The 13,362-nt window shown below is 43.9% G+C and overlaps 1 protein-coding gene across 3 annotated transcripts in view; it reads left to right on the top strand.

Moving 5' to 3' along the window:
• The window catches only part of SIDT1 (SID1 transmembrane family member 1), a 97,891-nt gene that overhangs the window by 71,229 nt on the left and 13,300 nt on the right, over window positions 1-13,362 (top strand). For all 3 annotated transcript variants that reach the window (XM_059391957.1, XM_059391955.1, XM_059391956.1), the window contains 9 exons: window positions 1,975-2,046; window positions 3,377-3,522; window positions 4,377-4,450; window positions 5,585-5,651; window positions 6,900-6,973; window positions 7,963-8,086; window positions 8,296-8,413; window positions 10,639-10,775; window positions 11,410-11,518. In XM_059391957.1, the coding sequence (XP_059247940.1) occupies window positions 1,975-2,046; window positions 3,377-3,522; window positions 4,377-4,450; window positions 5,585-5,651; window positions 6,900-6,973; window positions 7,963-8,086; window positions 8,296-8,413; window positions 10,639-10,775; window positions 11,410-11,518 (921 nt within the window). The remainder of the gene's footprint in view (window positions 1-1,974; window positions 2,047-3,376; window positions 3,523-4,376; window positions 4,451-5,584; window positions 5,652-6,899; window positions 6,974-7,962; window positions 8,087-8,295; window positions 8,414-10,638; window positions 10,776-11,409; window positions 11,519-13,362) is intronic.

Genomic DNA, 13,362 nt, shown 5'->3' with positions numbered 1-13,362 from the left:
GGAATGGACACACCAAGAGTTTAAAAACATGATATAGCCTACAAGTTGGCTTGTTTGTAATGTTTTTATTACCCACCAGTGGGAGGAAGTGTATGAGGTGCGTGAGGAGAGCTGGCTGTGACAAGAGATGAACTGTTGGAGGCTTTTGGTTCCACGTATTATGTATTAGGGCAGGAACGTAAGCTGTAAGGAGGTGTATTTTCTATGAAGAAATGGAAAGATATTTACAATGAGGTTGTTATAGACTATCCTCAGTTATGTGTCTTCACTGAAAATGTATTTCCCTGCAACAGTATACCAGACTGACCAGTTAACCCACAGACTCTTTTTTTTTTTTTTTTTTTTTTGACTGGAATGTGATACAAGCAACCTCACCTCAGAAGAAAGATACAATATTGTGATTCCCACCAACCTGATAACATCCCAGATCTTGGACAAAGCTCAGGAGGCAGTGAAGACATATTCTCCTGCATCTCCACAGACCAGGGTGGCTCCTGGAAACATTGTAGCATTGTAGCATTAGAGAAACATCCTAGATAGGCTGCTTGTTTGTGGCTTCTCCTCTCCTTGTTCAGCTCTGCCTAATCCTCAGAGGTGGATAAACTCACTGAAGAGCATCTTGCCTCATAACCAAGGAGACCGTCGGGAGATGTTTTCCTCCGATGCTTGCGGTGGCCTGGCTCCAGAGGACACCACCAGACTTAGGAACGAGGTTGCTCCCTGGGCTGCTACCAGGAGAACCTCAATGGAAACATTTGAGGAACATTATCTTATTCGATTTTTCTCTCCCTGCCAACAGACATTTGGCAGCAGATCCAGAAATCTCTCTCAAAATATCTCACATTCTTCCTCATCCCCAGCTCAGTTGTCATCATTGGTTGCTCTGAGGAGTGGAGTAATTTCCTCCCTATCTGGGCTCATCCTGCAGATAGGGTACTGCTAAATGCTATTTTAAAAACATCCAAATTACAGTGCTTTAATTCCGTGTTTCTGTTCAGTGGTGGCCTTCCTCAAAATAATTTCAAGACCTATGCTCCTTTGTTCTTGGGATCCTGCAGTCCCTTCAGGCAGAAACCAGGAGGGATTTTTTTTCCCTGTAAAGTGTCAAAGAGCAAATCATGTCAGACGTCTCTCTCGCCATTTCTCAACTCTGCCACTATAGCCAAAGGCAGCCATAGACGAACCCAAATGACCGTGGCTTTATTTCCATAGAACTTCATATATGAACACTGGAATTTGAATTTCATATAATTTTTACCTGTCATGAACTCTTCTTTTGATTTCATTCCCCAACCATTAAAATTTTAAAACCATTCCTACTTCAAGAGGCAGACAAAAACAAGACCTGTACCCCTGGGGCTAATAATATATGTTAATTTAAAAAAAAAGAAAGAAAGAGGGGCGCCTGGGTGGCTCAGTGGGTTAAGCCGCTTCCTTCGGCTCAGGTCATGATCTCAGGGTCCTGGGATCGAGTCCCGCATCGGGCTCTCTGCTCAGCAGGGAGCCTGCTTCCCTCTCTCTCTCTCTGCCTGCCTCTCCACTACTTGTGATTTCTCTCTGTCAAATAAATAAAAAAAATCTTTAAAAAAAAAGAAATAAAAATAAAATAGAACGAAAGAAATCAAACTATATCTATATACATATACATATACATACACATATATGTGTGAGTATATATACATACATGTGTATGTATATATATACATATAAAAGAATGGAAATTATTCAAAAAGAGGTAAAAATAAGAAAAAAACTGAAAAAGCAAATAAAAGTCTAAAAAAAAAAGAGGCAGGCAAAAACAGGTGGTGGGCTAGATTTGGCCCACAGGTCAAGTTCAGTGAGTCTTATATTCGAGTAAAAAGAAAATCAAGTTCAAAATGTTGTGATCTGATTATTCAGACTACTTAGAGTTGTGTTGTTTTGTTTTGGCAACTGGACGTTAAGTGTTGGCCTCTCTGTGTTTCTTTCCAACAGGCTCTGAAAACATGGTGGCGTCCCATCCCATTGCTGCCGGCACCCCTGAAGGAAGCAATTATGGGGCCATAGGTATTTCCTACAATGAGTTCATTCGTTGAAGTATTTCCTAATTCTCCAGAGAATAGGATATAAAGGGCCCTCCAGCCACTACTGACTGTGAGAGTGCGTGATGCGGTCATCCTGTAAGGTTGTCTTTTCTTTATAAGATGTGCCTTTATAAGGGTGATCTGGGAGGCTCCTTCCAGCTCTAACTCTCTCCAGTTCTGTTCTTCTGTGCCAGCCACACGTGAGCAGAATTCCCTTCCGTGGCTGCTGCCATCAACCCCCAAGGTCCCCGTGGGGATGCTTTCAGACCCAGCCTGAGTTTAGTGCATGAACAGTGTGTCAGAGTCAAGTCAGGGAGCCCGACATCAATTGACGAGCTGTTTCATTCTCAGATTTCAGTGGAGTGGGGGCGATCAGAAGACTAAGGCTCTGCTGCAGGTGAACATGGCCGTAGGCAAACAATTGCTCTTTCTGGCTAACTTCATAACTGAACTTAGTCATTCACATCGCAACCCCCCAGTGTTCATTGCATGGCCTGAAAGAGACAGAATTCCTGTGGGTCTATGAATGATTCATTTAAAATGTCAGGGCAAAGGGGCTGAGAGTCTTTACTCTGTTCCGTGTGCTGAAGCTTGGAGAAGCATGTGGGTTTCGTGCAGGCTACTTATTTCTGGCTCTGCAAGAACAGGGGAGTGTGTGTGTGTGTGTGTGTGTGTGTGTGTGTGTGTTTGTGTGTGTGTGTGTGTGTTTAATTCTCTGAACCAAAGAAATAAAGTGGAAGGTAGGCTCTGCTCATGGACTCATCAAGCTGCACAAATTCCCATCTGCTCTGGGAAACATTCACAAGAACACAAGGATTCTTCTTCCTGAGAGTGGTGTTCTCATGCTGTAATCATAGATGCAGCATGTGGGGGGTCTCGGTGTACACATACTTTATCCATGAGCAATATATAGCCCCTGGATATGTGTGTGCTTACACAGACATGTGGAAGATGCCCTATAGAACCATGCATGTACATGTTTATATATTTATGTTCCTATTTTAAAATATGAAACATGACATATAAACATCATCTTATTTTGTGCATCCAAATACCTTATCAGAGCAAATGCCTTTATGTTCTTAATATGTATTTGGCCCTAGAAATAGACAATGTAAATATAAAAAAATAGGAGAAGAGGAAAATTAGAAGTCCACTGAGAAGGAATTAAGAGAAAGAACATGTGTTGTGGGGAAGGAGTTCATTTTTCAACACAACATTTTCAAGAATGAGTCAGCACTGTGCCTTTTTGCAGAGAGGAATGGGCTCCATGGTACTCACTCTGGAAGGCAGCTGAGTTTTCTCTGTTTCAGAGGAGTCAAGCTCCAGTCCTGGCAGGCAGATGTCCTCCTCCGATGGCGGGCAGACGTGCCAGTCAGACACAGACAGCTCTGTGGAGGAGAGTGACTTCGACACCATGCCAGACATTGAGAGTGACAAGAATGTTATTCGGACCAAGGTACCTCTGCCTGACCAAACTCTGGGTGAAGGCGGAAAGAAAGTTCAACAAACACACCTTCAGCAAAACTCCGTTTCCTCTCTTTTCCTTGCAAGGGAAAACCAAACTTCCATGAGGGCTTTTGAGATAAAACACAAATACAGACTAAAAGCAATACTCGGCTAATTAGCATCTCTTTCTGGAAGAAGGAAGCGAGAGCATTTAGAACACTGCAATCTGTTCCCAGTCTTCAGGGTCTGGGGGCACCAGCCTGGCTCAGTCGGAAGGGCATGGGACTCTTGATCTCTGGGTTGTAAGTTCAAGCCCCGCGTTGGGTGTAGAGATTACTTGAGTAAATAAAACTTTAAACAACACCACTCAGGGTCTGAAGTGGCTGACTGAGGACCAGAAGGGCAGAAGAGTTCCAGCAGATGGAAGTAGAGGTTCACTGAGGGGTATACCCGGGGAAACTCCCTGGTTTTGCACATATCGTCCTCCAGGAATAAAGCTCATTTCTTTCTGGCGTATATTTATTATATTGGGTTGTAGCCAGTAAAGGAGATGAAAGCAGGTTGTCTAATTTCAATCCTGTCATTCAGGAATCACACAGTGGACATCTCTGAAAACTGAAAACCCATTCCTGAGATATATGAAGCATCTGAGACTCCCAATACATTTTCCACATCAGCCAATTCTTAATATTTCAGAGAAAATGCTAGGATTTTTATTGAGGTGCTGTGGAGGGAAAAATTGAAAGAAAAGTTTTATTAAATCATTTTAATCCCTAGTGAGGGATTGGATTGAAATTTTGTAAAGCTCTCCTATGTATCTTTGCCACATACAGTTGTGCACTCTCTTTTTATTTGATACCCTAGATGTTCCTTTACCTGTCAGATCTGTCCAGGAAGGACCGGAGAATTGTCAGCAAAAAATATAAGATTTATTTTTGGTGAGTAGATGACTATTGGGACCATGGTTCCCTGAGTAAAATGGCAGTTTTCTTAGTAAAAGCCACAATCACTTATGGTACCAGTTTCCATTTAATGAAGCAAAAGTATAGATGTTTTGAGAATTCATGCCACATTCTATAAGAAAAACAAAAATAACAATAAAAGGCAACCAGTCCTAAATTAAAGACATACAAAGTTGGGGCACCTAGGTGGCTCAGTCAGTTCAGCTTGGGTCACGGTCTCAGGGTCCTGTGATTGAGTCCCACATCTGGCTCCCTGCTTAGCGGAAAGCCTGCTTCTCCCTCTCCCGCCCCACCTGCTTGTGCACTCACTCTCTCTCTGACAAAAATAAAATCTTGAAAAAAAAATAAATAAAAGGAAAAATGAGAATGGTAGTAGAAACCCTTTTGTTTAGGGAGCACATCAACTCCCATTTCTAGAAAGACAACATAACAATAACATGTCACTATCTTCCATGAGAGGCACTACACTGGAGGCTTTATGTTCTTAGTATGTATTCTGTCTTCTCACCCTGCCTGAAAGGGAGATGGTACCCCAGCAGGTGATAAACAGACCTGTGGTGGTCAAGCACCTAGATGCAGCTTCTCTCCAAACGGAGAGGCTGAGCTGCCTGGCAGGTGACACCCTCGCACCACTGACCCCTGCTCAGAAATCCCAAGCTGATGCTGTGACAGTTCTTCCATACTTTTCTCCGGAGGGCTGCCATTTTACTTGGGTACAGATATCCCAGGGAAGCAGGGGCAGTGGGGGCCCCGCGGAATTTCATAGTGGGACCATCATTTTGGAACTAAGGTATCTTAGAGAGCCATATCCCTTCATATACTCCATCTCCCATTACTTACACTCTGGTCACTTTTAATCAGACAGCATTCTAAAGGAAAAGGCCCTCATCCATAATTTAGGTAAAGCAGAAGCAAGTGTTATTTATAGTTTTACCAGTGATTATAGTAGCGGGATGCTGCAGAGACAGGAGCTCTATAATCAGTTTCTAACTACGTTTACAAGTGAACTAAGGAGTTATGAGGTGGAAGGATTCTTTTTTAAAAAAAAATTGGGCAAAGATTCATTGTTAATTTGGAAACAACTATTTCCGGTTCTTTCTGCCTGTTTAGGAACATCATCACCATTGCTGTGTTTTATGCGCTGCCTGTGATCCAGCTGGTCATCACCTACCAGACAGTAAGTGCTGCCCAGATCCCAGAATCCCAGTTTCATACCGCAGGGAGAGATCTTTGCTATGACTTACAGAGAAAGGTATCTATCACTTGAGCTCAGTTCAAGTGTGAATTTCCCATTTCAGTTCCAACTGGACCTGTCCATTGCTTCATCTTTGATGGACCTTTATATCTAGTTCCCAACTGTTTATCACAGAAGGGCTTGAGACCTCTTGTATTATTTTGTCACCCAAATCGAAGGTATCCCTTGATGCTCTTTCAGTCATAATATCTAGCAACTATATCTGTCATTTACCAGGCTGAACTTCTGATTGTCAAGGGGTAATGAATAGAGTAAATAAGTTCCAGACCAAAACAAAGAAACCCGGTGTGTAATTTAGCCTGCGCCCTCTTATAAAACTAAAAACAGCTTTACAAAACTAGTAAGATATTCAAATTTAGAAAATATAAAATAAGAACAAAAATTAAGTAAAAACAAATAAACAAAGATAGTAATTAAAGCAGCTTGAGAATCCTCCTCATAGTTCATAGAACCTTAGGATCCAGATCCCATAATGACCTTCTCCAGTGTTTATTACACACAGAAATCCTGCTTTGAAAGGATAAGGCTGACAGTGTTTCTAATACAGTGTCTCCCAAACAGCTGTGCATCAAAATCACCTGGGGAGATTTTAAATCCTGATGTCCAGGCTCTACCCTATACCAAATTAGATCCAAGTCTCTGAGAATAGAACAGGCACCCGTATTGATTAAACCCCCAGTGAGTCTAGTGTACAGCCAAGTTTGAAAGCCAATGGTCTAATAGTATTTAGCCAATTCCCTACCTAATAATGCAATAAGGGTGAGGACTCTTATGAGGTTTGGGCACCACTGCTTCTAATCTCCAGGGCCCTATCTGAAGATAGAGCTGTGCTATGGTCTGGGAAGGTTCTTAACGTTAGAGATGGTGATAAAGACAGAAAACTGAACACATCCCCCCTCACGTCGCCTTGCCCTGTGGTTTATCACTTCTGCGCACAGGATGGGACAGCTCTGTACCCTCCCAACACGCATCTAGAAAATAGAACATAGCATGACGGTCCTAATAACCCTGTGCTGTGTGAGGAGGGCAAACCACGACCCATCCCCTGCTGAGAAGGAACACTGCTTCCATGGTAAATCACTGTGAGCAGGGCCCGCGTTTTGTGATCTCAGGCTGGGCTCAGCAGATGGAGAAACGCTGCATCTCCTCTTCTCACTCTTGATGTTGCAGGTGGCGAATGTCACTGGCAATCAGGACATCTGCTACTACAACTTCCTCTGTGCTCACCCCCTGGGCGTCCTGAGGTGAGCCCTGCCCTCTGGTTGCGCGTGAGGCACTTAGAGATGCCTTTCTAGATGATGAAATGTCAGTTTTTTAAAATACTAAAAACAACCATGGAAAACTACCCCAGTTGAGGTTAAGAGGGATGAAATCTAGAAGTTTTGAGACCAGATGTGCTCCTCTCATTCCCGTATAGGGGCCTCAGGAGAGAGTCCTAAGAATAACCAGCTAAGAAGAGGGCAGGGATGTTTCGAAAAGATTAGGTCCTAGATGTAACGACACTCATCCATGCACATGAGTTCCTCGTACATTAATCCACTGAACAACCTCATAAACTGCATAGGATTATCATTACTTCCACTTTCAGATGAAGATGCTAAGGCTTAGAAAGATAAGGCCTTGTGGGAGGTTCTTCACCTGTCAGTGATGTCAGGACTCAAACCCAGGCCTGCTGCCTCCAAGGCCATGCTCTGCCCTCCAGAACATGGGGAAGTGGAAAGAGCATTCGTCTGGCAGCTGGGAGCCAGACTTCTTGTTCCAGAATTAAACCAGCCTCAGTTTCCTGAAATAAAGCAGCTGGCTATGACCAGCTGACACTTCACCATTAGAGAGCTGAATATTGACACACACAGCATGGGTCCAGCTGTGAGAATTCCCTCTCAGAGCGCAGCTGAGACCCTCGGCCAAGCTGCCCATCCCTGAAGCAGCTGTTTCCCAGGATTCATTCCATGCCAGTCCTCGGGATAAGAGAGGACTGAGTGGGTATCAGGGAAGCCAATCAGGCATCCAGGGCAGAAACCGACAGACACATTATCACAGGCTAGGCATCCTAAAATAAAGGAGTAAGGCTAAAGATGATCTCTGATGATTTGCCAGTCGTGAAATCTGATGAGAAGGCTGGGCAGAAAACGTGGGATGCTGAGAGGACTCACACACTCGTTCATGTGTGCATTCATTCTCCAAATCTCTTGGATCGCCTGGACTCTCTCATGGTTTCCCTCTTATCCCTTAGTGCCTTCAACAACATTCTCAGTAACCTGGGCCATGTGCTCCTGGGCTTCCTCTTCTTGCTGATAGTCTTGCGCAGGGACATTCTCCATCGCAGAGCCCTGGAAGCCAAGGACATCTTTGCCATGGTGAGGAGAGGGCAGCCAAATCAGATGTGGGAGCTAGGAAGGGTCATGGTTCTGAACTGTATCTACAAAGGGGAGGGACGTATGGCTGGATTGTGTGGTGTTGGATTACAGGAAAAGAATAACAGGAGGCCAGAAGCTTGGGTTTCCAGATTGTACGGCTATATCACCAGTTGGTGTCTTTCCACTGACCATGCTCTCTCCTCTTTCAGGAATATGGGATTCCTAAACACTTTGGTGTTTTCTATGCAATGGGTATTGCATTGATGATGGAAGGAGTGCTCAGTGCTTGTTACCACGTCTGCCCTAATTACTCCAACTTCCAATTCGGTAATTAGAATTTCCATCAACCACACAGATTTGAGTTATAGGAGTGCTGTCCTGGGACCCTTCCCAAATGTAAGCAAGAATTGAATGATATTTTATGTGAGCTAAAGTGATTTGAGGGCACCTCCTCACAGAACATGGTTTTCATGGGTCATGCCATCTTTTCTCTCTGACCACCTTTCGGACTACAAAAGGCTCAACATTCAATGATAATCCCATGGTTAGAGCTGCAGATGAGCAATGGGCAGATAGACTCCTCCAACAAACAGGAATTTTCCCTTAGTATAATTTGGCTTAGCTTAGCAATTAGACTGCTTTGGGTTGAAAATAATAGAAAGCCCAATTCAACTGGATTAAATAATAAGGACAATTATCAGCTCACCTTCTGCAAGTGCAAAGGTGGGAAAGGCTTGCGATGGATTCATCAGGTGGCTGTGGCTCCAGTTCTCTGCAAGGCCTTGGGCTGAGCTTGGCCTGTAGGCTGATTTTATCCTCAAGCTTTCAGGAAACTCATGATGGCAAAAATAGCTACCGTAAGTCCTGGCTTCACATCTCTACTTCATGATGTTTGGTGGATGCAGCAAGCTGGTTTCCAGAAGCCTTCATTTAAAAGCAAGGAAATTTCTTTGCCAAAAACCCCCAGATGACATTCTTCCATACCTCAGTAGTTTAAAAAGTCACAAGCCCACGGTTAGCTCAAGCATGGGTTAGTACACTGATCATGGTGGCAACGGCAGGGCACTACCTTTAGACCAAGAGACCCATTGGTAGAACCAGGAGTTGGAGTTAGCTTTGCTGAAACAAATAGGAAAGGCATGAATTTCTGAATTGAAAATGGGGAAGATATCTGAGTTAGTACTGATATGCTGTCAGAAAGGAGGCGGGGAAGAACTGATGCTAGTAGTAGGCAATTAACAGTGACCCCCATACTCAAGGATAGGGATTTAAAAAAGTAGTCATTTTTATGTTTGTGTTCTAGCCTCTGTCTGTGAATCCAGAACACCACAGAAATTCTGTCACATTTAATTTTCTTTAGTTAGAAACATTTTTAATAGAAAAAAACTGTAGAGAACCCTATCAGTCACCACTCAGAACAAATGCCAACATTTTAAAAATATTTGCCTTGAATCTACTTTTTAAGAAATAAAACGCCGTGATAAAGTTTGAGGTTCCTTGAACTGCTTTCCAAATTTATTCCACCCTTCCCCAGAGGCAACAGCTATGACTAATTTGATATTTATCAGTCCAGTTTGTTTTTATAATTCTACTACATTTGTAGTAAATTAATATTTAGTTATCACACTCTGTTCTGTAACTTTTTTTTTCACCCAATGATATGTTTTCAAGATTTACCAATATTGAATCAAGGACATCCAGTTCACTCATTTTTAAGGACTGTCATCTTCTGTAATAAAAATATGAGCACTGCATTTATGGGGCACCATCCAAACATTGCACACAGTGTCCAGTGAATACCCTTACGTAGTTCTCTTTGTGGGACACGTGGGGGAGGTTCCCTGGGACACTTAGACATAGAATTTTGGAGTCACCTGACTTATGCATCTTCCATTGCTAAAATACTCAGTTTCTGCAGAGTATTAATTCCTGCTTCCACTAGCTGCCTGAGAGTTCCCATTCCCCTACATCAGCATGAACATATTATTGTCCGACATTTAAATGTTTCGCTACATTCTTAGGTAATATGGGACATTGCCTTGTTGTTTGAATTTGTATTTCCATACTTCTCATGCAGCTATGCCACATTTCATTTCTAGCTGTTTTCCATCCCTTGGCTGTAAAGCTGGGTTTGAGCAGTGATCAACACGGTTCTATTTCAGGGTGCTGATAAGGACCTAACAGTCCACCTAGGATGCTTTTTATTGTCTCCGCTTCCTAATTGTCACCAGTATGGGCTCCTGTTACAACTGCTAAACAGCAACATTTAAACACAAATTCCTCCACAAGTAGGGATAGTCGGTTATTTACCGTGTCATCGGATGCTTTGCTTCCATGAAGTAGGAACAGCCTCGGAGGGCTTTAGAAATGGGATGTGTGGGGTCTGGCTAGAGAACGTGGGGGCAGAGGCTGTCCCGTTGGAGGTCTCCAAATAGTCTGAGGGCGACAAATACTCCAGGGCCTGAGAGCAGGGGGTTCCCAGGCTCCAGAGAGAGGATCTGTCTGTGGCCCACTGGGTCCTGACTGTTTCCACTCCTCCTGTGTGCCCTCAGACACCTCCTTCATGTACATGATTGCCGGCCTCTGCATGCTGAAGCTCTACCAGACCCGCCACCCAGACATCAATGCCAGCGCCTACGCCGCCTATGCCTCCTTCGCGGCGGTCATCACGCTCACTGTCCTCGGAGTGGTGCGTGCCCACCTCCCTGCCCCCAGCACCTTCAGCCCTGCTTTCCTAGGGGATGCTCCCTTGGGAGGTTGTCCATTGTTTGCTTGCTTGACCTCAGGAGAACAGGTTTGAATGAATCGCAATCCTTAGTTCCTGATAGGCGGCCATCGGGGGTCAATTCATGGTATTTTACTGACGTAGCAAGGTAGTTATCTCTAATAATGTAAGAGGCACCTGTAAAGCTAGCCCTGTAGAGTTTCGCCGTCAAGCTGGGACTTGACTCACATGAGATCGGTGTAGAGATGGACAAGCTGATCGGACAGAGACTGAGTGGACGCCACTCATGGAATGTGCAGGGACATGTGTGGGTTGGGTGCAGTTATTTGAAGAGTACTGGCCCCCAACTCTACACCTGTTGCCCTTTCATTGTTGCTGTTCGGTGTCTCCCCCATTTCTTTCCTCTCCCATTGTCACAGGTAGCCATTCGTTTTGGCGCAGTAAGGTACCTGTGAGCTCACAGAAGTTAGGGGCGGGGAGAGACACCACAATGCATGCACGGCTGGGGTCTGTCTCCGTGTGCATACATGACAGAATGATTTTCATGAGTTCTGTGGGGAACAGCCCCGATGAAAGTAACTTGCATCTTTACTCCTAGGTGTTTGGAAAAAATGACCTGTGGTTCTGGGTCATCTTCTCTGCAATCCATATCCTGGTGTCCCTGGCCCTCAGCACCCAGATCTACTACATGGGTCGTTTCAAGATAGGTGAGTCACCTGTTACCCTATACTGAACACACTGATGAACGTACCCCAAGACAACATTGTCTTTGCTTACCCTAAATGGAAGTGTTGGGGGTCATCATGAATACGGTCTCTGAATTCTGTGTTTAGTAACTTCTCCTGTATTGGGTCACCGTGAGCTGTTGCCACTAGTTCTCTTTTCAACCGAGAACTAAGCTTGCCCTACCTCAGACTGAGGCAGACCTCCAGCTCCAAGTCCCAGTGCTTTATAACTCACGGAACTCTGAAAGTGTGTTTGAAGAATGGTGCACCCACCTCGCCACTTGTTCCACCTAGAGAAATCCTTTTCTGTCTGTAGCATTTAAAAGGAGCATTTCTCTGAGCAGGCTAAATGGTTATCGAGAATGAATTCTATATTGTTTTCAAATTCTGGGACTGGAACGAATATTTTGAGACTTACCATTCTTAACAGCAGGACACCGGCTGAACTCCCCCACAACAATGCACACGTATCACCGTAGAGCACTCACTGCTCCATGGAAATCAGTTTCTGATCTGGGGCCATCACTCGTTATATGTGGGAACAGATTTGAGTCGTTGTAGAGAATTACATTTCCCCAGTCCTTTGAAGGGCCAGGAAGTCAGACTTAAATATTCTTTTATCTATTTCAAGAAAACTAATTACATATAAACATAGGTCCATCCCTAATATTTGCAGAGCCCAAAAGTCCACATAATCATGTGTGTAAAAATTTTGAAGTTCTAAAGCAGGCTAAAAAAAAAAGAAGAAGAAGAACCTATTAAATACATGAAAGGAAGGAAGGAAGAAAGAGAGGTAGAAAGGGAGAGAGGGAGACCAACAAACTGATGACTATAATATGCCTTCATTACAACCTAGAAGGTCCAGGCTCAAATTTAAAATTGTCAGCTCCCCAAGAACACTCCAGAACACAGATGATTAGGAGAGCTGGTCTCCGGCCCTTATCCATCTTTTCTTTCCACTCTGGCTCTGTCCTGCATCTTAAGCAGTCTCACAGGTATGCACATCGACATTCCTGCCCAAATTCCAGTTGGCCACTCCTTGCCCCTACAGGTGCTCACTCTAACAGCACCCAATGCCCTCAGGAAGATCGACGGGTGAAGGGAGCTATGCAGGCTCTGAGTGAACTCAAGTCCATCTGGGTAGAGAACTCTGGGCTCTGGAATTCAGAATGTGGTCCAGAAGGAGAAGGAGTAACTCCTTCATCCAGCAGACCCCTCACTCACTGGGGATCGAGGACCTTTAAAATATGGCCAGGTCTTAGATTCACATAAACAAGTAGCTTATGATTAGAAAGCTGAATAAAACAATTTCAGCAGTGTAGTTTTCTCCTTGGGCTCAGTCAGTAGATTTGCCTTTGGCGTTAACATAGCCAATGTATCTTCAAGTTGCCCAGTGGAAGCATCGCTAAGTGGTTGTAGAGAGCACTCGGTTTGGGCTCTGGTCATGTCCCAACCTCCAGACTCACAGGTGAGTGAAGTCATGCAAAGTCAACTTTGAAAAGGAAAATAATTTGAAGCACTCTTGATCTGGCTTCCCCTAGGTTCTCCCAGAACTGGAAAAACAAATTTGAATTCAGATATATGTGACAGGAGGGTTCATTAATAATACATAAGAGAGCTTTTAGTATATTTATATTACTTTTGCCCTATGCGATTTTGCCTTACTATATAGTTTACCTTCTTAAAAAGGAGAAATTTAATGTATTATGTTGTGGCCATGTGATCGTCTGGAGCATCTCAACAGGAACAAGATGTCACACATGAAGATGGAGGATTTGATCACAAAGGGACCCTTCCTTAGACAAGGTCGAGATAGAGGAGAGCGA

This window comes from Mustela nigripes, chromosome 2 (genome assembly GCF_022355385.1).
Source record: "Mustela nigripes isolate SB6536 chromosome 2, MUSNIG.SB6536, whole genome shotgun sequence".
Classification (NCBI taxonomy): domain Eukaryota; kingdom Metazoa; phylum Chordata; class Mammalia; order Carnivora; family Mustelidae; genus Mustela; species Mustela nigripes.
This window is presented reverse-complemented; position numbering and strand designations above follow the sequence as displayed.